This window comes from Panonychus citri, unplaced genomic scaffold (assembly GCF_014898815.1).
Source record: "Panonychus citri isolate SS breed McGregor unplaced genomic scaffold, ASM1489881v1 Contig00045, whole genome shotgun sequence".
Taxonomy (NCBI): Eukaryota; Metazoa; Arthropoda; class Arachnida; order Trombidiformes; family Tetranychidae; genus Panonychus; species Panonychus citri.
Window position 1 is genome coordinate 322103 of NW_026515450.1, and position 25663 is coordinate 347765.

The 25663-nt window shown below is 27.5% G+C and overlaps 1 protein-coding gene and 1 long non-coding RNA gene across 2 annotated transcripts; one reads left to right on the forward strand and one right to left on the reverse strand.

Moving 5' to 3' along the window:
• Nucleotides 1–596: 596 nt before the first annotated feature.
• Nucleotides 597–25656, reverse strand: LOC128398133 (homeobox protein 2-like). The gene is made up of 4 exons (XM_053358957.1): nt 25112–25656; nt 23811–23939; nt 3920–4387; nt 597–1304 (listed from the first exon to the last, which is right to left on the reverse strand). Exons 1-4 carry the CDS (start codon nt 25510–25512, stop codon nt 761–763), a joined length of 1542 nt encoding a protein of 513 aa, XP_053214932.1. The 5' UTR covers nt 25513–25656; the 3' UTR covers nt 597–760.
• Nucleotides 12173–21294, forward strand: LOC128398144 (uncharacterized). The gene is made up of 3 exons (XR_008327061.1): nt 12173–12645; nt 12759–13027; nt 13183–21294. It is a non-coding gene; the product is annotated as an uncharacterized LOC128398144 (long non-coding RNA).
• Nucleotides 25657–25663: the final 7 nt, after the last annotated feature.

The following is a 25663-nucleotide window of genomic DNA, read 5'->3' on the forward strand; positions in this document are numbered from 1 at the left end:
ATGATCACAATTTAGATTTACCAATCGATTAGCAATTAATTTCTCATCATAATCAATTTTAAACAAGTTTCTTTCTCCCTGATTAAGCTGATAATCAATTTTAATCACCATTGATCACAACAATTAGAAAGAATCAACAAGAAAAATTGATTGATTTACATTAATTCATAATTACCACTCACTTAAGTTGACAATTAAAATAATTGTTTCTTTAATTTTGGTATCAAAGAAAAACATTTTTCTCTTCACTTAATTGTTGCAATCAAGATTAACCAGAAAATCTCATTCACAATCCTCAATCAACTTTAAATCATCAAGATAATTACACAACAATTTACAGTTGAATCTAATCCTTGACATTCATTTAGATCCAAGCAATTGAATGGTGAATAAAATAATATTTATATATACACATGAGTCTCTGAATCAATTCAAAATAGAAGATAATTTCATGATGATGATGATGATGATGATGACAATTAAGATGATTAGATGATGAAATTAATTGTCAAAGAAAAATGAACGAAACAAAAAAAACAGAAAAAAAAATCACCAACGTCACAATCAAATTGATTTCGGAATGATCAGAATTGATCTTGATTAGTGAATACAAGTCTTTAAATATATTTATAATAATAATAATAATAATAATATATAATATTTATAGTTATATAATTGAAACAATTAAATGGATGATGATGATTATTGTTGATTAGGAAAAAAAAAATGAAAATTTCGTGTTGATGGTTATCAGCTCCATCTATTGGACGACACAACATATACACTTTTTATTTTTTTTGTTTTCATCTTTTAATTGTTCCGATGGTGTAACAGTTGACCTTTCATTTTGACCAATACCTGGACTATTGGGTCCACCACCGGCACCATTACTGGTTTTATGATTTAACATCAATTTAGAGGAACCATTTAATTTGTTGCTATTTAAATTAGCATCATTTGATTCTGGATAAATTTTACTCGAATCACCATTAGTTTTAGTTGATTGTTTCATCTCATTTAATTTATTAATTGTTGTTGTTGTTGTTGACCCTGAATTTGTAATTTTTGGTAATTTATCACTATTGGATGGTGATAATTGTTCATTTGGTGATTGATTGTTTGATGAGATTCCATTGAGTATCTTTGATGATGGTGATGATGATGACGAATCCCCTGAGGTCAATTCCTTGGTGGGTGTTGTCGGTGTGATGGGTTTACCTTCCTTGATCAGGTTGACAATTGTTTCCGCTTCACGGGACAATTCCCCACCGGGTCTGAATGGATTCTCAAAGCCACTGTCAACACTGAGAGAGAGAGAGAGAGATTGGGAAAAGAATAGAAAAAAAAAGTTTTATCAATTATTTTGCCAAAAAAATTGATTCAATCGAAACTCTCACACACAAACAAAACTTTAGATGATTTTCTGATTACATTGGTTTTAATTGTTACAATTTAATTTCGCTTGACTAGGTAAACCTGTGAAAGTGATTCAATGTCTATCAATTACAAATTGTCCAATCTAATTGATGCGTGATCAATTGTCTCAGATCATATTGATTGATTTTCTTTGTTAGTTTTTCTCTTTCACTAATTGTTGTCAATACAACAAAAGGTAAACATCAACAATCAACTTGGAATCAAAAGTTTAACACTCAACATTTAGTTTCTTAATTTGGTTAACAAACTCAATATCTAATCAACCTCAAGTCTTCAGATCAGATTCACATACACACAATTACATGACAGGTAATTAGATTGTGATTATCAGTGTAATTGTCAGTAATTAGCTGATCAATATTTTTGTTTTACGATTTTTGTTTGTATGACAAAATTTTGCACTTCCCTTGATTAACTTGATTAATCTTATTTGCTTGACAATCACCATCATTTATTATTATCATGTTGATTGTTAAAAGCTTCAAAGACTTAATTGTATTCACCTTGATGATGATTATAACCAAAAATAAATGTATCCATCTTCCTGACAATTTAAGTTTGCATGATAAACAATCAAGAAAAGGTAAATAAATAAAAGGATCCAACAACAATTATCATAATTGTCAATACTTTGTATGATTAAGATTGTTGATCAAGGTTGATTTGATTAAATGAAACACTTTTTTTTTAATGTTAATCACATTACAATATAAATATTATTATCATCATCAGCATAAAAATCATTCAGCCAATTTAGTAATGCAATTAGTTGATTGTTAACAATATGTAATATCCCATCAACTAATCAATATATTGACATTGAACCCAACATTTAGTTTAAACTAAATTAAGAAACCAGATTTACTAATTATTGGTCAATATACTATATAAAAATAGCAATATAAACAATCAATTTTCAAGGTAAATCAACACTTAGCAATTTACAATTCATCCAAAAATTTATTGATCATAATCAAAAGATTGTGTCTTGATTTGATTGATTATCGTTTCCTTGGTCAACACAATAACCCAAGTAATCAATACATACAATTAGTAAACAACAATTAATATCTAAGATATTAAAGGTTATATAACCAGTAATAAAGCCCAACAATTTATTGATTGTCAACAGGAGCAATCAACAAAATTGCGAGATTGTAAATATTGGCAATGAGAAATTATCTCAACAATTTATTGGTAATAAATTAGGTCTTTGTAATTAAGTTACAATTAAACTAAATTACAGGTAAATTTGGTTTATCCTAATCATCTTGAACTATTTAAACTATTAATAAACAACAATCAACTAATCATAATCATCAACAACAACACAAAAAAGTTGCATGTTAATAGTTAATGTTTGACTTTGATTTAATCACTTTGATGATATTATATCATAATAATGATGAAACTTCCGGTTAATTTATTATTAATTTATCATCTTTCGTTTATTATGATATAATAATCAGCTGATTGCTTATTGTATTATATTGATGAATAAATTTTACATGTAATCATTGATTGATTTCAATGATAATAACTAAACTTAATTGTTATCATCTTAATATCAATAGTTGTGTGTGTGTGTGTGTGCTAATTAATTTGAATATTTGCCACTCATTAATTGTTAATGAATCAAATTCAGGTAACTATGGTTTCTAATTTAGTAGTTGAATAAATAATCATCATGATTACCATGATATTAAATATAAATGTTAACGATAGTAACAGTAACCTAATAATGTCCAAATTAAATCAATAATTTGAATACAAAATGAAAAGCATTTCAATTGATTGAATATACTTTTCATTTGAATGACAATTGGATTAGTTTGATTTCTCAGAATGATTAACAGTAAGGATTAATAGGATCATCTATTAATACAGAATTTAATTTTAATCATTCCAAATTGCAATTAACTTTTTAAATCGTTTGACATACAATTTTTAAATTGTACCAGGAAATACAGCAAAGAAAAAGTCTCATCATCATTGGTAATTAATTTAATTTACTTGTCAATCAACAAGATAATTGTCACAATCTTTGATAATTAGATTGATAACAAACTAAATCAATCGTATGTTGAATTGATATTGTAACAATTAGAATTACAATTAATTGTTTGTAATATTTTCATCGAGTTAAAATTAGTAATTAACTTTTAGGTGTAAAAATTAATAAATCAATTGATAGGAATAAGTTAGTTAAAGGTAATCAACAATTGAATTAACAATTAACAATCACAATTGGAATATAATTGTTGAGGTTAATCATCAGGATCTCTTGAAATGTTACATGCAAACCATTTAATCATTTGAAATGGTTAAACTAAATTAGTAGTTAATCATAATAACATAAGTATTAATAACAAGAAAAATGGATTATAATGATTATGATTAAGGTTGATTGAGGTTAAGAAAGGTTTGTTAATCAATTATTAATTGTGAGAAGAAACAAATTTAATTGTAATTGATTTCTTACCTAATTTTCCTTTCCATCATTTTAACTAAATCCAATGTTAATTGATGATGATCTTGATTGTGATGAGGATGATTAACTGTTGTCGATGATAATGTTGAGTGAGAAATTGATTGTTGTTGTTGATGCTGATGATGATTAGTATAATTTGATGTAACTGATGATGATGATAATGGAGGATTAATTATCCGGGAAATTGTTGTACAACAATTGATATTATTATTATTATTGTGATTGTTATTATTGTTGATTGAATTGAATGTTGATAATGGTTCGGGTGTCTCTGGACTAACAATAGACGCAGGTCGACCTGATTCATATAAAGAGACCCGAACACGGGAAGGCCGATCAATTATCAATGAACTGGATATCGTTGAATCGGAGGCCACTCGACTTCCCAATCGACGGTTAATTGGATAATGAAAATGTATCGGTTGACTATAATTACTTATATGGTTTCCATTGAGGTACCTGATATATTGAGAGGATAATTTAAATTACGATTAAAATTACAATTACAATTAGAGTTTGGTAAAAGTTGGTAAACAATTAGGGTAATTAAACAAAATTAATTGTCTATGTGAATTTAAATAAATAGTTAACTTGGTTTTCTAGGAATAAAAGTTTTCTAATTGAAACAATTAGAAATTTAAATTTTGATTGATTAGTTGGAATTGATTATCAGCAATTGTATTGGTTTGTTTAATACAATTTAGTTTTAATCATTGAATTGAATTAGATTTAATTGATTGGGTATTGGAGAGATTGTTTAATTTAATTTAATACAATGATTAAGGATAAACACCAACAACAATTTATTAGCAACACAATTAATGGTTGCGGTGGGCGAGTTGATTAAATATCATTTTACAATCATGATTATGATTGTTGATTATAATCTGAATTAAATTAAATACTCAATGTCTAATAATAAAACAATCAATTTAATGATAATCAACAATTTGAAATGAAATGATAATATAACAAAAGCCCAACCCAATATATTATTAAGCTCATCATCACGTTAATTGTAAAGGTAATCAGTTAAATAATAAGATTCATTTGTTACCTGGTCACAGGTATTATCATTATTGATGTTGACCATAACAATTTAGTAATAACAATTTACATTTACAATTACAATTAGCTTGATAATTCAATAATTAGTGTAAACCTTTACCACGAGTGAGAGTTAATTGTTTCAATGTAAATTAAATATATTATTACTAAATCGGGTTAATCAATTATCGTGAAAATAAAAATTACAGTTTAACTATTATTATTACAATAACTGTGAGAATATGAATATTTAAACAATTAAGTAACTGTGAATAATTAATCTCAAATACGAGATAGTATTTAATGTTAGTTAATTAGTAATTTAGAAATATAATTAAGAAATAATAATTAGCTATTAGATTAATATTATAACATTAGTTTAAGGAAGACAATTAGATGATAGATATTATGTATTATCGTGGTTTGGAAATTGATGAGAGAACAATCAATTGATTAGTTACAATTAGGAAAATTTAATCAATTATTTGATTAAGGAAAACTGCGAAAAATGAGTTAACCTAAATTAGGTAAATTAGGTCACTAGGAATTGGATTAGTTAATTGTAACGTGAAGGATGATAGGATTGAAGTATTAATATCTAAGTGATATAAGAGGAGAAACATATGACTTACAGCATTTTGAATAGGATTGTTGATTAATTGTGATTAATTAAGTTAGTTAAATGTTGTGATATGAAAGCACAGATATATAAGGATAAATGATTTAGTTAATTAATCAACATTTGAACACAAGGATAAAGGTAATTTAAGTGATGATATTGATTTGTGAAGCTCAGAGATTATCTAATCAATTGAATTTTTTTTTGTTCATCTAGTTGATGAGTTTTATTTTCTGTATTGGTTATCGTTTTCATGGCAAAGTTTCAACTAAATCATGATGATCAAAGATGATGATTAAGTGAAAGTAATTGGATGAAATTATAAACAAAGCAAAAAAAACAGTAAATGAAGCAAATAGCCAAGGTTACATGTAACTCTTTGAGATTCAATTGAAATATAATGTCTATTCAAGTTCAACATGAACAGAAACCAGAATTCTGAGTAAGGAGCAAGATCAGTAAAGGAGGAGGAAAAGGGAGAGAGGGAGAGAGAGAGAGAGAGATGAGGAAGATGTAAAAGAAAGAGAGTGAGACTGAAATGATAAAGGATGAGAGAAGTAGGAAGATGAACAGTTATGATTCCATGAGATTGAATATCAACTCAGGCAGATATTTGAATTCTCTGAGTGAAGTAAAATTCCTATGGTGAAAATGTGAATTAATCTCAAAGGGTTAAGATTAATGAATTAGTTCAATTGTAAAGAAAATGATTGACAATTAAAATTCATGATTGAGATTAGAAATTTTCTTTTTTTATCATATTCATTGATTGAAGATTTAGGATCTGTCTTTTTTTTTTAGATGATCAAAAAAAGAATCATAATTCTAAGGTTAAGAGGATGATAACATGATGGAAGAATAAGAAAAATCATCTATAGAAATTCAGTGTTCATGATAAGTTGATAATAATAGAAAAGGTGACAAGATGTATTATAGCAAATGATTGGAGGTTGACTTGATTCGTGATCAAGTTTCAGGTATTTTCTCATCCATTGAATAACTTTGGATTAAAAAAGAGAGAAAGAGAGAATAAGAAACAAAAAAGTTTGTTGGAATTACTGAATTTTTCAGGATCATCATGAAGACGATAAGGTTAATATCATCTTTATAAATATATTGGAAAAGGAGATCAAGTGATAATCGTTCAATTGACTTGGATACGTTTCAAATGACACGTTTTTTTCTCGTTATATTTCAATTCTGATTCAATGAAATTATTTTCATTTCTCCTTCTGATTCACCATGAAAAGATTCAGAGATCGAGAGAGATAATTTCATGAGCAAGAGAGAGAGAGAGAGAGAGATTCAATTGAAATCTCTTTAATTGTTAATATCTCTTGGACTGTGATATGTTTATTATTATCAGAATTAAGATCGACTGATATATAACAGGATTCAAGTTGATTGTTAACTTGGAATCATCATGATAACAAATGAAGACAAAGGAAAACAATCACCATGAGCCACACCCGTATTCTTTGGGATAGTTTCATGGTGAAAAAAAAGAGACTGGAACTATGAGTCGACTCAAGAAATGATAATAACTGAATCACCAGAATTTTCTGAGTAACCAGACAGTCACAGAATCCATGGAAACGTTATCATTATCCTCATCATGTTAAAGAATGAAAACTTTTTTTCCTGATAAAAACAATGATACTCAATATTGTTAATTGTTAGATAATAATGTAACTGATTCTTTAATTGTAACAATTAGATAACAATAACGTTAAACATCAACAACTTTAAAGCTTCTTGTGTCTGGTAATTTACACCTGAATTACAATGTTACCTCTGTGATTATGATAATAAAAACACAATTGGGAATGAAAAAGCTTAATTAGTTAACAGTAGTAAAGTTAATTACGATTAAATTGTTCATTATGATGATGAGCATCATTATTGACAGATTTCAATGTGATAACTAAGTCAAGGATATTTAGGTTAGTTTTTATTCACAGAGGGAAAAAGTATCAGTCAAATTCAAGGTTATTTGGGTTAGAGAATCAACTTGATGATTGAAAGATAACATGATAACCTAAAGATATTTTCAGGGTGAAAATTATCATCGAAATTTCTGCTGATGAATTACAACAAATTGATGAGAATAATATTGAAACGGATTTTCTTTGGTTAGAATAAGAAAAGAGAGAGAAAGAAAAAAAAAAGAAAATATTAACAGAAAAAACTGAAATTGATCCAAAAAGAGAATCAGTTTAAAAATAGATAATCACTTTTTCCTTATTCTGTAAGTTCTGGTTTGTTTTTCTCTGAGAATTCAGTTGTTAGTTCTGCAAATATATGGAGTCAAATCCAAGGTAAAATTGGTAAGAGAGAGAGAGAGAGAGAGAGAGAGAGATCAGATCTTATCTTGATTCTTATCGTCGTCATTATCGTTGGAGACTGACACAGAATTTAAATTCTGTTCAATGGAGCAAGGAAAATGCTCTTCACTTGAATATCACTGAATTCCGAGGAGATCATCATCATGATAATCCATCATAAGATATTCTAGTCTTTAAGGAAGTAATCATTTCTTACTTTTAATTGACTCTAATCATGTTAATTTAAATTGTTGTTGATGTTCATTATTGTTCAACTAATAATAATATGAAACGTTTAATGTTTTTTTCTTGCAACGATCATAATAATCAAACTTAAGAATCAATTTTTAGTTACACTTTGAATTGACTTTTGTTAATTGTTGTAATACAATTAACTGAAAAATTGATGATAATTGTTAATGAGAAGAGGAAAATGTTTCATGTTGATTGTCTTATTTTCAATAATTGATCATTTTAGAATTGAAAATAACGCAATCAAAGTGGAACAATTTATCCAGAAAATTGAACAAATTGATTATCTTTGAGATGAACGTATTGGAAACCAAATAATCAATACTGAGCAACAGGATAATAACAATCAAAATGGGAGTGTTACACAATTAAATCAATAATCAATGAGAAAATCATTATTCATTGTAAATCAACTCACCGTTTTAGTGGTTAATCAAAGGTAATCGATTCTATCGGAAAATTAAGATTGGTTGCTGATTGAAATTGTTGATGACAATCAGAATACTAACACAATAAGATTACACACTGATCACAATTTAGTAACAATCAAATGTTAATTGTAAACCACAAGAGACACAAACTCACAATTGGGTTGAATGTGTTGGGTAACAATTAATGAAGAGGAAAAAAAACTGTGACGATTAAAAATATGATGATAATACAACCCTAATGATGATAATTTATTAAACACTTTGTTAATTGTATCGTTGGTTAGATAGTCAAATAAAGACAGAGATAGACAGAGGAAAAACAAATCAACAGAAGCAACAAATTAATTCACTAATCATGTACAAAGAGGTTCCAATTGTTTGGGAGATTATCAAGTAAACAATTAAACGTGAGAGTGAATTAAATTAATTTAAATTGAAGCTTAAACCTTATTCTATTTTCCTCTAGCAAATAGCAGATAAATACAATAAAATGTTAAGATAACAATTAAATTAATCTCTATTAGTTCAACATTAACAGAATTAAAAAAAAAATTGTCGCATCAAGTTAGTTACTTTTTCCATCCAATAGATGGCACTGAAAACGAAAGTAGCGACATCTGGTGGTGAAAAAAGTAGAATATTAATTTGGTTTTATTTTTTGTTTTTCTTTCAATTATAATTGAATTGTCTCGATTGATTGGAGACCTTGATCATAAGTTAAGTATGTTAATTAGCATATTTTTTTGTCTATTTTTCTTGGTAAGAAGAAGAAAAAAATTAACTAAATTAGATCAATCATTTGTCTACAGAATTTGTTGTTTTCTTATTGTTCAGACTAATTTAATTAGATGATAATTGTAACCTTGGACAATTTAGCAAAACAATTGATAAATTTTATGATATTTGTATTTGTTTAAAGATGATGAAATCAATAACTGTGTTAAGTGTTTGAGGTTAATAATCAATCAAAGGAAGAAAATAAATTTGGTCAATCTTTGGGCTATTGGGTAAAGTTGAATTGATCAATAATGATGATGAAAATTTGATTGTTTAAATTTTTTGGGTTGATTAAAGGGATCGGTTTAAATAGTAGGAGGATAAGGATGAAAATTAGGATAATCATTAACCCTTTTTTGATTGTCTTACCAATATGAGTAAATGCAGATATTATATTAGTTTAATCCAACTCAATTTAGATTTGGGTGTGATCAAAACAATCAAATCGTTAGGCATTAATATTATATATATATAAATAGAAATTTAAGTTAATTTGATTTTCAAGTAAATTCTCTTTAACATTAATCAATAATCAACGTTTGATTGCGTGATGGATTTAACAGTAAAAATATAATTACAATTAACCCCACACACAAGGAAGAGGATTTCAAGTGTAACTATTGTGTATTTGTTACCTACGATTTCATGATGGCCAATCGTTAGCACGTTAATGATTAAGGAAGATGAAAATTATATATAAATCCACAATCAACTAACTATTTCATTCACAATTGAGACAATTTACCAAATAATAACAATCAAAATAGAGTAAATTAAATGATAAATGTTTGTACAAATTGAATTGAAATTAATAGTTAAGAAAATAAGTTTTCTCATTCATTTGTATGGGAAAAGAGTAAATAAAAATTTTCATTCTGATTCCGGGTTTTTTTTTCATCATCATGATATCAATCATTAATTAATTATCATCATGATTAATTATTCAATTGGTGAAAAATCCTTGAAAGGAAAAGAGTTGATTACATATTAATAAAATGTGATTAAGTTACGAGTTCTTATAAGCAACAATCAAAAAGATAATCAAACTAATTATCAAAAGTTATTTCGTTGATACGACAATATTTATAATTGCTATTAATTATTAATCTACTTAAAGTTAAGTTATAATTGTTCAACAATCAGTTAATCGTTAAGTATATTACATATTATTAATATAAGTCTCATGTTTACAATTAATACTGATGATAGGGAAACAATCAAGAAGAGTTTGGAAAAGTTATCAATCTAATTGTTAATGAATTTTTGTTTTCCATTTCAAGCAATTTAAATTTAACCGTTAATTGTTTATAGTTGAGAGAAATAGAGAACAATTGAAATTAATTAATTGGTTAATGTTACTACATAGTAACAAGAGATTATTCAATTTTTTTCAGTTAATTAATGTTAGAATCAAGGTTAATTAATTTTATTCACTAAACTTACTAGATGTAAATGTTGTATCAATACAATTAACCGGATTGATTAAAGGTCTTTGAATGATCAATGATCATGATAAATATTTGATTGACACCTTAGATGATTAAAAGTTAATTAGTCGTAATCAAGTATTGTAAAAGGAGAGATGAAAAATTTCATAATCATCATAAATTGTTACAGTTTATGAACAATTATTTTCAAGATCAACACAAATTCAAGGTTAGTTGATTATCACCAGAGATGTTGATGGAAACTAAAACAATGAATTAGAATTGATAGTTAAGATTATGTGGTAGAAAATCAATGAGAAGAAATAAATTGTAATAACACTTTTCCGGTCATTATTGTAATCATTTCCTGTCGAAAGTACCAAGAGAAAGAAGCGGGAAAATATCATTGAAATGACTTAAAGCGCCTAAAGGCAAAGAAAGAGACACAACAATCTAATGGTAAAAAGGATCGCATAAGTTTCCTGGTAATTTAGGTTAGCTGATTGTTGTTAACCGGGAAAATGGTTGAGAGTCTATGACTTAACACTTAAATTCATTGATTTGTAATAACAATTTAATCACAGTTTCAGAGTGAGAAAAGAGATTGGCAAAGTAATGTGAATAAGGTTACAAGTAAATTGTAGTTGATTAGTTGAAGATTTTGATTAGATAATTATTGGAATTGAATGGAGATTAAGATATTGACAAAGAAAAGGTTTAAGGACTTACATCATGTTGTGTTTAAGAAGAAAACAAATGTATGTTGATTAACTGATGTTAATTGTTGAACCAAATTGAAGAAGAAAAATTAATCAATAACAGAATATTAAGTTAAGAACTTTCAATGGATTTTAACTCAGAGGAAAATATTGAAATCTTTTCATTGGGATGATGGAAATGATGGAAAAAGAAAATGGTTGTAAATGTTAAGTTGCAAAAAAAGAAGAAGGAGAGAAAAAGGGAAATTATTATGGTGATGATTTTGAAGAGAAAATTTGATTGGAAATAGAAAAAATCAAGAAGAAGAAGAAATTAAAACCAATAATGTTGAAGAGAAAATGAAAAGTGAATCAAATCAATGAGAGAAAATTTTTCAAAGAAATTATGTTCACCATCATAACACAACCAATAGAATAGAATAAAAAAACTGGAGAGAGACTCACTTGAAGAGAATGAGAGTTACTTTTCTCTCTCTCTCTCTCACTATTCTCACTCAGAGTAGAGATGATGATGAGGATGATGATGATGATGATGGGGAATACACCTAATAAATGAATGTAATCTAATGGTTACAATAAATAACAAAACCACAACAAAAAAGGAACCAGGGCAAAGAGAGTGAAAAGTAAATCACATAACCGAGAATTAATTAGGTAACGAAGGTCTTTCCAAATGTAACACTACATTATTATGTATTTAAAATTGTTCTCCAACAATTAAAGTTGACATTTATTAGAGAAAAGTAATACAATTAAGAAAAGAGAAACTATTTGTAAACAATTAAACAATCAAATAAATAAATCAAAGAATCGATGTTAACATTTTCTAATTTGATTTTCTAATGAGAATCAGCGACACCTATTGACTAATTTATTTAAAATTCTTTTTTTTAATTTCTTTTATTTTTTTTATTCGTTTGTTACTTTTGATTTAGTTGTTGCTCGTTAATTATGTTTATCTGTTGATTGTTTGCTAATTATTTTAATTTCTTTGATTAGTTTAACATTCAGTTGATTTGGAGAAAAAGAACAATTGAAATTAATGATCAGCTAACTGTTTGATTTTCTATTCTTTTCCATGTCAACCTTTTGGTTACTAAAATTTTTCTATAAATTCAACGGTTTGTTTTCTTTGTTTAGATTTTTTTTTGTTATTCTTTTTAATTGTTTTCTAATTGTTTGATTTATTCTCTATTCTTAATTGGCTAATAATTTTACATCTTTTCTATTTCAGGTGGATAATCTATTCTTCCATTTGGTTCCCTTTCGTTTCTATGTGTATGTGTAATCGTTTTTAGCTGTTCTATATGTTTGGTGATTCCTTTTGATTCTGGTTGATGAGCTTTTTTTTAAATATATTTGAAAGCAAATACAAATGATTCATTCATTTACTTTCAGTTTTTTCTTTCTGTCTCCATCTCCATTTTATGGGTTTACTGATACAAGTGAAAGAGGAACCATATTGAGTGAGAAATTAATTGTGAATTTTGTTTGGATTCAAGAGTAAGTATATACAAAAAGTAAACATGATTTTTTGGAATATCTATTTTTGCTCTTTAACAAAGGAAACAATTCAAATCATGTTTAACCAGAATGTTTATGTTTTCTTAACCATTTATTTATCTAATTTCTTTTCTTTTTTCTTTTTTTTTTCTTAGATTCTTCAATCCAGTTCATTCATTCATTCAAAGCTGGAAAGATGAAAGCCCATTGGAATGTATATAAAAGGCTAAGATGACGATGATGATAGTTATTGATTCCGTTTTAATGATTGAAGATGAAAGTGAAGATTATCATTCTGAAGATATCAAGAAAGTTTCAATAACAATGATAACTTATTATCCACATACAACAACAAAAGGATGGAAGAGAGAGAGAGAGAGAGAGAGGAACAAAATGGTTTCAAATCGTAATGATGGTAAAAGAAAATGATCAAGGAAAACAATGGATACAATCGTTTTTTTCCCGCTTCTTTTTTTACTGATACATTTACATCCAGTTACTCGCAATCAAACGATTGTCATGATGAGATAGTAATGATTATCTTAATCATCATCATCATGAAAATGATAATAAAGGTGGGAAAATGATAAATGTAATGGTAACTTTTATATTCGTGATAAAAGTTTTTTTTTTCTTAAGAAAAAGTTAGTTTTTTTTCACCAAGAAGTGATAACCTTTGTTATTAGAAAACATTAATCAACATGATTAAGTTAGTTACGATAAATTGTTAGGGTTGAATTGCATTTATCATTTATCTCATTGAAATTTTTTTTTACAGATCGATAATAATAATTGTGATTAAGTTTCACTCTCTCTCTCTCTCGCTCCACCATCATCAACCGCCTGTCATTCAATTAACCATAAATTACAATTTAATTAACTAAGGGATTCTCCCTATTAATTAACTTACAGTAGTGATTAAAACTTTCTAATCCCATACTAACTAATATCCTAAACAATTATCATATTACAATTAACCACACCCAATGAAATAATTGTCTCGATTATTATCAATAATTAACAGTATCTATTGATTGAGAAAGTAAATCAATTAGATGATTGTTTATTATTATGATATATCGTTTTAATTGTTGACGTCAAATCACAATGTAAGCAAATTTATATCAATTAACTTTCGATCATCAATCAAGGTAATTATTATATTAATTTTTTTTCTTCCGAATTTTCAACAATTTAAACCAAAACCAACCTACTTGATATTGATCATTATACAATCAATTGTGTAACCAATTGAAAATTAATTATCAACAGTTTTCACTAATCGTCTAATTATGATTTACCTTGATAGATAGAGAGAGAGAGAGAGAAATTAACTAAACAAAGTCAACCATTAAATATGATGATTAACAATTAGCTAATTTCTGTTAATGAAACTACTGAACTTCAATTTGTTCAAGATGAAAGTTTCATGATTAAAACTTTATTTCATTGATAAAATGACACAAAGAACAATCAACAATTAGATGATTGTTTATTCTGAATGAGAAATGTATTCCAACTATGAAGATGATTAACTATCTTAATTATCATTGACAGATTAATGACACAAGTTAAATTGTAAATCATTTCCTGGCTTTTAAATTAGCAGTTTAAATTGTTACGATTTCAAGGTTACCAATGTGTTCAGACAAACATGGAAAACTATTTACAGACTAAATTAAAGATAATCTTTAATTACAAGACCAGAACAAAATTGCTTAATCATCTTAATCCTTAATCTTGATCCTAATCTTTTCCAAACCAAAACAATTACAACCCAATTACATTATTATTATTATTATAACAATTGTATTGGAAACAATAAGAAAAGATATAAGATTTTAGCAGAAATAAATGATTAAATGAGTAACATTTGAACCTTTAAACAAAAAGATTGCGGATTAGGATTAGGATTAAGATTATTGTAAACAAAAAAAAATGCAATTGAAATAAACAACAAACCAATTACTGGACTAAATCCAAATAAATTGTTTATAAATAGCTTGGTAACATTATGATTATCATTATTATCATCGAGTTGATTATTGCCTTAACTGCGATTCAACAATTTCATCTGAGGAGTCGCCCAAGAAGATGATGATGATGATAAAAAAGTGAGAGACTCAGATCGCATCTTGAGAGAGAAACTTATCATCTTCATCTTCATCTTCATCTTTAACTGTAACTTTATCATGAGAACCATGAGTCTACCCTGCATTTCAAATACTACACCCAAAAGCATTGGGATGATGATGATGATGATCAATATCAACGCTCGTACTCATTATTATCTTCATCATCATCTTGAGAGCATGATGATGATGATAAGGAAGATGAGAAATAACAAGAATTCCAAGCTCATCATCCATCAGATGAATATTTTTTTTCTCTTCATCTTTTTTTTTCTAGGAAGTGAACATTTGATTCAACTTTTTCTCTCTTTATTATTTACAATTTGATCATTAATTGTGATGATTAAATTGTTACTAATTTTTAATGCTGAATCACTTATTTGATATAAATTCAGCTACTGGATTTGATTACATTCACTTGATTGTTGTTATTTACTATCAACACGATTGACATACAAAAAATATTGATCAATTTTCCTGGAATATGAAAACTTTGATTGTCAATCAAAGTGAAACTCAATCAATTTATATTACGATGAACAATTAGATTTATAAACAGAAATTCTGGTTAACTATTAAATTAAATTGTTGAATAAAAGTAAAATTAATTTTGTTACTCACTCAATTGTTGACAATATTGTTGAGAAGAAAATTAAAATCCTATTAGATTAATTGTATTAGAAATGGTGTTGAAATGATTGTTAAATGTTTAATTTGTCCGAAGAAACAAAAACAATCAATTTAAACAAGTTGATTACAATTAACTCACAATTGTACAAAAATAATCCAAGTTAATTGTAACTATTTGGTAACTATGATGATCAACAGACAAACTCAATGTAAAAGCAACAACAGACAAAAACATCAAGTAGTTTTTTCATCATCATCTTTATTTATCATCTTCTCTGTCTTCATTTATCATCTGTCTCTTTCTCACTCATCCATCTCACTCACATCTTCCTCTTTCTACCTCTTTCTATCATCATCATCATCATCATCATCATCATCATCATCAATATGTCTCTTCCCTATCATCCTTATCATCAACTCATGTCAATTTTCATGAATGAAAATAACATTAAATATGAAAGAAAGTTTTTCCAATCCTATTGGTGTTAATTATTAATTATGAAAGAAAATTAAATTAAATTATCTGAGAAATTAATTCAGTTAAGTTGAGTTAATGACGATTAATTGTAACTCGATGATTTTAACAATTAACCTTCATCGTGAAAGGTTAATCACAATATGATTTGACAGTTACAATTATAATATTATCAATCAAATTGATAATTAACCAATTTGATTGTTGATTATTTGATAAAATCACTTTATTGATTTGATTGAAAACTATTAACACTTGATTGAAATGAAATGATTAGCTAATTAAATGGTTCATTGGTCCAAAAAGTTGAAATTATTATTAGTAAATTGCTGAGGGTTTTTAACAATCAGAAAAACAATCAAATCTAAAGGGAAACAATTAACATTAACTATTGTAATTTATTCTTGATCGTTTTAATTGTTTACACATTGATTAAGACATCGTGATTATGATTAAGATAAATGCTTGACACTCCTAGATTATTACTAAATTGTTGTAACAATCATACTAACAATTAAGTCACAACAATTTTCACACTTACAATCAATTATAAGACATTAAATTAATTGTCTACTAATTTAGTAAACAATTTAATACTGAAAATTGTTTGATTATGATTGAATATATGAAAATTATTATTAAATTGTTACTAAATTTTGTTGTTGTTGTTGTAATGATTATCATTAGTTTATTACTTTAATTATGATTGAATGATAACAATTTACTTAATCATTTTTGATTCATCATAAAGTGAATTTTAATTTTAATGATTGTTAATCATGAATTTGTGTTGGTTAATCAAGACAATTTATTTTTATGCATCGTGACTTTGAATAACTTGATTATCGAGATGATTAACTCGGAGGTGTTATGCCCCAGTGGGTGGTTCAAATTAATCCACAATTAAATTATCACTCTAACAATTAACTGATTGTTAACATAATCCAAGTTTTATGATTAAGTTAATTCAATGATTTATTATTATCATTCTGGTTACTAATCAATTCCAGCTTGATGGTTCCTTTATATCAACAATTAAACGACACAAATTTTCACGCTTATTATATACAACTAATTGTTCACCTTTTAAATCAACAATCAATAATCATTAATTAGAAATTAACTTATTAATTGTTATCTCATTAGTTGATTTTTCACTTTTTCCCAATTCTTAAATTACTCCAATTTTAATCAAACAAATCAGCAATTGAATATGAAACACTTATTATGACCATTTACTCGTCAACAAATTGTACAATTAGTTAATTGTCTCAACAATTAAAAGAAAAGTTTTTTTAATTCTTGTTTCTAGTTCCCTCTGGTGGTAGAAAAGGTAACTAGAGCTTCTATTCTCTACCGTTAGATGTCACAGTGATACAGAATCTCTTTCAAGGTTTAACAATTAATTTTAATTCAATTTATTGATTGATGATTAATTGTTGGTTTTTCATTTGATAATAAATTTACCTAATTTAGATGAGTCCTTTATTTAGCCTCAACATGAAAAAGCAAATGATTAACTTATAAAACAATTGAGAGTTTGAGTTACCAAGTTGAGGTTAATTCAGTTTTGTTTTTGTCGTTTCAATTACTCACAACAATTAACCTTAATTGTAAACGATTAAGACGGAAATTGTTTAATTTGATGACAAAAAGTATTGTAGCAAAAAGAAATGTATTCATATAAATAAGATTGTAAACTAAAATAATAACAATTTACAACCTTGACGGTGAAAACTGGTGAAAGTAATTTAATCAGTTAATCAAGATTATTACTTGATTATTGATTTGAAATAACGACAAGTTTTCCAGCTAATTTAAATATTTAAGTTAATTGTTTGAATGTAAATCAAAAGATTAACCTTGACAACGATTATAACAAATAAATCGGCAAAAAGGTAAAAAACAAACAATGACAATCATTAAGCCAACTGATTTATTACTTATCATAAATAATGTATAATATCAATCGAGTTGATTGCAATAAGGTAACGACAATTAACTGTAAATATTGACCTAAACAATTAAATGAAACCAAAAACCAATGAATGGACAAAGAATGAGTAACATACTGGACAATGAAAACTGGACAGATGATGATGACAAACAAAAAGTGATGAAGACCAATGAAAAGATGGAGAGAGTTGAATGAGGATAAAGATGAGGATGAGGATGAAGATGAAGATGAGGATGAGGAGGAAGTTGATGATAGTATAGTGACTAATAAACACGAGTGATAAATAGTAATCTTGATAAACAAAATTGCGATCAGATTAGATTATCGATCAGACTAAATAATATGATTAATCTAATTGGTTTATGAATAAATTGATCGTAAAGCCAAAAATTCAATCAACCAAATTGATTTGCAACAAAATCAATGACCAACCAACCAAAATGAATCAAAAGTAACCCGAAATTTGAACTGATTTAAAACTACAATTGTAATCAACTGAATGAAGAAGACAATTAATAATTGAATGAAGCAATTAACAGGAAAAAAATTCTCTCCCAATAAAATTAATACAACAATCTAATTGTTTTTGAAAAGTTTCTGTGAATGTGAATCTTTTATGTTGATATTCATGGTTAATGTTATATTTATATTCACAGAAAGGAAAACATGAATGAAGATGATATTAGTTTTAGTGGAAAGGGAAATTGATGATGATGAAAAGAAAGAATAACAAAGAGAAGATGAGATGATGAGAAAAAGAAGAAAATTCTCTTGTAGAACTTTTTTTCTCTCTCTTTTTCCTGTCACTTCCTTTTTCGGGTTATGATTTTCAATGTTATCCATTTAATGTCTCTGGGAATTAACCATAACTGAGGAATCATATATTTCCCAGCCCTCTGTCTCTCTCCAATTGTAATCTAATAACATTGTGCTCGGTGTGTCCACTTTGGAAACTTGTCAAGGTGTAACTTTGGGCTGGATCGGAGGGAGGAAAAGATGAGGATGAGGAGGTGATGATAATTGTCAACAAAGTCTCTTTTTCATCATTCAAATAAATCATCATCTTGCCTGTGGACATTTATCACCATTGTAATCATCCCCGAATCGCTTTGTCTTACTTATTACTTTTGTCTCCAATGTGAATTAGTTAATTGTTGTTGCTTTGTTTTTTTCTCATCCTTTTGATTGTTGTTGGTTAACCAGTTTTTTTTATATTATATACAAATCATTGTTTCCAGAATTAAATTGCCTAATCTGATTTAGATTTAATTGTTTTCACTTTATGGAAACCTTATCAAGTAATGTTTGTATTCAATTTCATTTTAATCGCCATTGATTTATGTTAATTGTGATCAACAATCAAGCTTTCTTGTTGTTGTCATGTTATTAAAGGGTTGATATTGAATATCTTTCAACCAGAATTTTTGTTTCTTTTTCTGTATTACCTTGACCATGACAGAGATATCAACATGATATGTTAATCTGAATATGAAGCATCATCATCATCGTCATCATCATCATCAGTTTTATCATCACGATGAGAAATGAAAACGATAAGGATGATAATGAAGATGAAACAAATACATTTGAAACAATAAGATCTGAAAATTATGTCAGAATCCAATTACGTTTTCGTAGGTAAATTTTATTCATGGTGATAAAGAAGATGATGATGATGAGGAAGATAAAGAGAGAGAAAGATGATACACTCAATCATCTTCTCACTCTCATCATCATATTTCTTTGAGTCTTTAAACTTTGTCTCTGGATGATGATGATGAGGATGATGAGCTTGAAGAGATGGCAACTCATGTGTAAAGTTAAATGTATTTTGGTTTGACAATTTTTTTTTTCCTCTTCTTGACAAACTTGAATTCAAATGTTGTTTTTTAAATTGTTGCAATTGAAATGATGATGATACACAATTGTAACTTGAATGCTTAATCACAATCATCATAATAATGTAATAATAATAATGATAAGGGTTCATGATTTAAATTGCAATTAGATTAGATTGTTATAATTTTTACTTTTTTTTCTGGTAAAACTCAGGCAAAGAAAATAATTTTCACCATCAAATTGAATATGTATTTTTTTTATTGTTGTAATTAGATGATGTGTTGTTAGTGTTATCATTTTATCGTGATTTATTCATTATCAACAATTTACCAGGAATCAATTGTTGTTTCTGATTCAGTAATAAATCAACATGTTAATCAACAAGCTTGTGATTAACATTGGTTATGAGTTTTCATTTGAGATGATGACAAAAGATTGAGAAAAAAGTTTTTCTTTTACATTTCAATTCATTGTAAGTTCTGAAAATTATTTCATGTTGACTGTCATCCTCATCTTCATCCTTGTTGTTGTTGTTGTTGTTCAGGAGTTCAGTCAACTAATGATGATGATGATGATGATGATGAACACGCAAAGGATGCTCAGGGTGGGGATGATGATGAGGATAAGGTAAAAATAATCAACTGTTTGTTTGTTGCCAAAAATTTTCCTTCTTATGTGAACAATTTTTCCCTCGAACTGAAAAAATTCAGAACTCGAAAAGTTCAAGTTCGTTCTTAATCATCATCAGATGATGATGATGATGATGAACCATATTCCACCCACGTAAACTTATATTATCTTAACAATTTAAGATGATTTCAAGTGTAACCCATTCAATTTAATTACGTTGAGATTAAATTTTGTTGTTTACTCATTAAGATGTGATGATGATCAACTTTTCTATTCGCTAATTGTTCACAATTGATTTACTATTTAATCCACAATTAGATTACAATATCTTTCTGTTAATAATATTGTTTTAAAGTTTGTTTTGTTTTCAACTTTTCTTTCTCGATGATAATTAACTGTGATAATCAAATGTTTCCATTGGTAATTAAAGGCTCAATTTCATGGATAATTAAACTCATTCCTATTCATCATGTTGAAATCATCACTAAACAACAATTGACTTGATTGTGGACCTTAATCACTATGAATGTTAATTATTATCATGGATTCAGGATGAGGAAAAAAAATCTCACCAGAATTCAGACTCAAATTAGTTGACAATTAACTGAATATTCATATAAGTTAATATCTTCTGGAAACTAAATTAACAGTAATCATCTGGTTATTAAAAGCTAATCTGATATTAAATTGTCATAATTTAGGTTAACAACAAGACACACAAATGATTACTTGATATGGTTAGTTAATTGTCCAATTTAAATATTCCCAATAGTTAACACATTAGATGAACAATCAACCAGCAATTAACCCTTTGATTTAGTTACTTGTAACTCTCATATTTATAACAAGTTGTTGCTGTTGATTAATCAATTTGCAACTTGATTTGATTGTTGATGACAGATTTAAATGGTAAACAGTATTGATTAATTTAAATTGTTTTGATTAATCGTTAATCACTGTACTTAATTACCATCATGATTTTGTTAATTGTTGATTGTAAAGAAACGCGAGCAGGAAAAAAATATAATTTTCTGGTTAATTCATTTTCTCGTTGGGAAATGTTATCATAATAATAATTAACTAAATCAAATTAACTGGTAAACTAATCAAGATGATGATGATGATGGATGATAAAAACCAGATGATGATGAAAAGTTTTCATGATGAATATGAATTTACATGAATGTGAAAAACAAATTGATTACCATGAAAACTTTTCATGATTAAGATGAAGTAACATTTGATTGTTGATTAGTGGGATTGATTATGATTGAATCAAAGGTGAGATTGATTTGATAATCTAATTGTCACCGTTGTAACAATTTAGAAGATGATTATTTAATCAGATTAATCAATTACGTAGGAAAATCTAACAATTCTGGTTCTGGTTAAATTAACACTCTAAGGGAGGAGTTGATTTAGTAATTTGATTGTTGATGAGTTGATTGTGATCATTGGGTGGATTTTAATCAAAATAAATTGATTACCATTGTCAGTTAGGTTTGATTTTAATTTAGTTGATTACGTTGATTTATAAAAAAAGGCAAAGTAACCAGAAAATTTAAGACCAACAATTAACAAATTGTTACAAAAAAGGGTTATCATAATTTGTAGATCTTAATTATAACTATTTACATGTTAATTGTTGTCTCTTAATTGGTCCGGTGAACAGTTTACAAACTTTTTCAATTGTTTCAATGAAACAATTTAGTTAATTGTGTAAAAATTTACGTTCCTTTGAAACTAAATTAAGTTTCCAATCATTTGATTGTAACCTTCACCTTGAAGGTAACACCTTGTTCAAGGTTTAATTGTAATTAATAGATTTAATTAACTAACTAACTTCCTCCTCCTTAATCATAAATTAACCATGATTACAATTATAAATTGTTATGATCATGATTTTCAATCATCATTATCACCAATGTGATAGTATTAATATAATTAACTTTTCTTTGTTAATTATTTTCATAGTGAATTAAATTTCTCACCGTTTGATTGTTACTTTTTCTTGATTGTTTACAATCAAGAAAAGGGAAACAGTTATAATCTGTAAATTGTAATCAAAAAAGCATGTTAACCATTAACAATCAACTGATTAAACAATGGTCATGATAACAATCAAGCTAATCAAATATTTACAATGTCTGATTAACCCTTTGAAAGTTTTGATTAATTGTAATACTAAAGATTACAATGATTAATGATCATGATAGATAATTATGATAAACCTAACAATCAGTAAATCATCAACAATTTAGATGAAACAAATTGTGAGATGAAGAGTTAAGATAAAAATGAATAAAAAAGTTGCCATAATTTTGGATAACATAATTACACCCGAATATTAAATGATGAAGATGATGAGTTATCTTCATCATCTCAAGATGATAATGATGATAATCTTGATCATCTTCATCATCAGCATCTTCAAGTGTCTTCAACATCATTATGATTACAATCATAATCATCTCAAGATAATATTTAATTTGTTTCATATTAGAGATGAAGAAAAAAAGTTTCAACTTGAATTCACTTGAGTTCTGGTTTATCTTCATCATCTTCATCTCGATTCTAATCATCATCAAGATGATTAGTCTTCAATGATTGACAGTAATATAAATCAATGGTAAGAAGATGAGAGATGGAAATGAAGAGGGAGGGACTGGTGGACATGATGATGATAATGATGATGATGATGATGATTTAGATTCGTGAGAAACATGAAAAAGCTTCTGATACAAAAAAAAGTAAACTGGAAACTTCAGTTGGTCAGTTGGGACATGATAATGTTTCCGATAGCTGAGGATGGACATTGAATCAGATGAGGATCATGATGAATGTTTAATAACAGCAAGAAAAATCAAAGTTTTCCTCCTACAACTCATGGTCATCATCATCTTCATCTCCTTGACATTTGACACTCACATCAAATGATAACAATCAATGATTATTATGGTAATGATGACAATCAGATAGTCAAGGTGAGGAAGAGAAAAAAATTCCGTCTCAGAACCAGAACCGGAAATACAATTGTATAAATTTCCTTGTCCATGTTAACCTGGTCAACTCTCATTCTAACAAGAGGTCAACTTTTTTTTTCAAGGGTCAAGAACTTACCTTTCACTTGAACTGTTATTATTTTGATTTCCACCATTGGAATTAAATTTATCCTTAAGTAGATCATCATCATTATGATCATAGATTAGTGTCTCAACCATTGACCCTTTAGATGAACCAAATGAAACTCTGAGGATGATAAAGTTTTATCAATAATTAGGTTGTTGTAAATTTACATAAACAGGAAGCGGAAATGATGCAAAAATGATGAAAGATTAGTTTGAGGATTAGTGCTGATGGATTGGAATTTTTTTTTCTCTCTCTCCAATAAACTGATTAGATCAGCTAATTCTCCTGTTTTCTAGCTTAATCATTAACAATTTACAATTTTTTCTGTGTATGATTTACTTTTATTGATTTATTGATTGACTTTTTTGACTGATTGTCAAACTAAATTAACAGTTTATGAGTTAATTGTAACTTACTATTGTACCTTAAAGTTTTATTACTTACATAATATTAATGTAATGGTTAATCAATTGATTAACCATCATTGATATGAAAGTTTTATTCTTGATAATGTTTGTTATGAAAGTTTCATGATGATTAACGACAAACAATCAATTGATTGACAACTGAATCAACTTAATATCAGTAACTTGGTGAATTTTGTTTCTCTGTGTAAACTTTTTTTTACTGTTATTTCTGGTAAAACAATTTAGGTCAGTTGATTGTTTTACATCAATGGGATCAAATATTTTGATTACAATGGTGATTAAATTGTAATCAAATGATTGATATAAGGTGTGGATCATCATGATGACCTACTCATGAAGTAGGAGGAGGAGGAGGGAGATGAGGTGAAGGCGGAAGATATAAAAGTTATCACATAGGAAGTAAACATGTAAACACGAATTGGGAGAAAAAATATTTTGGGTTCGATTTCATTAGAATTTTTTTGTCTTATCATCTCTTTTATCATCATTCTATCTTCATAGATATTTTTCTACATCCATGTCTCTCTCTCTCTCTCTTTCTTTCTTATCCTTGGCCTTTACCATAGTCGAAATGTAGAGCAGAGAGTGAGTGAGAGAGAGAGAGAGAGACAAGGAGGAAGGAGGAAGGGGAAGTTCGAGTAGAGATCGATAATTTTGTTCTTTCTATTATTGAACATAGACTGAGCTTCCAAATGGATGTAAACATTTGGGGTATTATTTTGTACTCAGTGTCTGAAGATTGAGGACCTTTGGGGTGGAGGATAAGAGGATGAGGAAGATGGAAGATGAGAGGATGAAAGAAGAAGAGGAAAAAAAATTCGCTTTCCTTTTTTTTCTGGGCTCGAACTTGTAAAATGTACTAACCTTTTCAGTACCGGGCTTTTTGACCGAGCTTGACGCCGAGATTTATATATCCCATGTTGATGGTGATGAGACTGTTGGTGGTGGTAAGGTTGGTGGTGTGTTGTTATCATTGTCGGTGGTTGTGAAGGTGGAAAGGGTTGTGTATGTGGAGCGATTGAGATTGAAGATGTTATTCCGTTTGTTATCATTATTTCATCTTCTTCTTCTTCTTCTTCCTTTTTACCACAATTTCTTCCTCCAACTTCATCACCTTCACTTGAACTTATAAAAAATTTTTCACCTTTGTTTTCATCTTTTCTGATAGTTGGTGAAATAGCATCAATTCCGTTTCCGTTTGTTTCATTATTATTGTTATAAGCTGATTCTCCAATTGTTGACACCGGTACAGTTGATGGACTCATAAGATTTTTGTTTTCCTCTTCTTGATTAAAATGATGATGAATGACTAAAGATAATTATATTATGTTGATTGTTGATTATTATCATTTACCAACTGAATTACGATAAGAAAAGTTGAATTTATGTGACACCGAACAAAAAAATTTTCCTCCT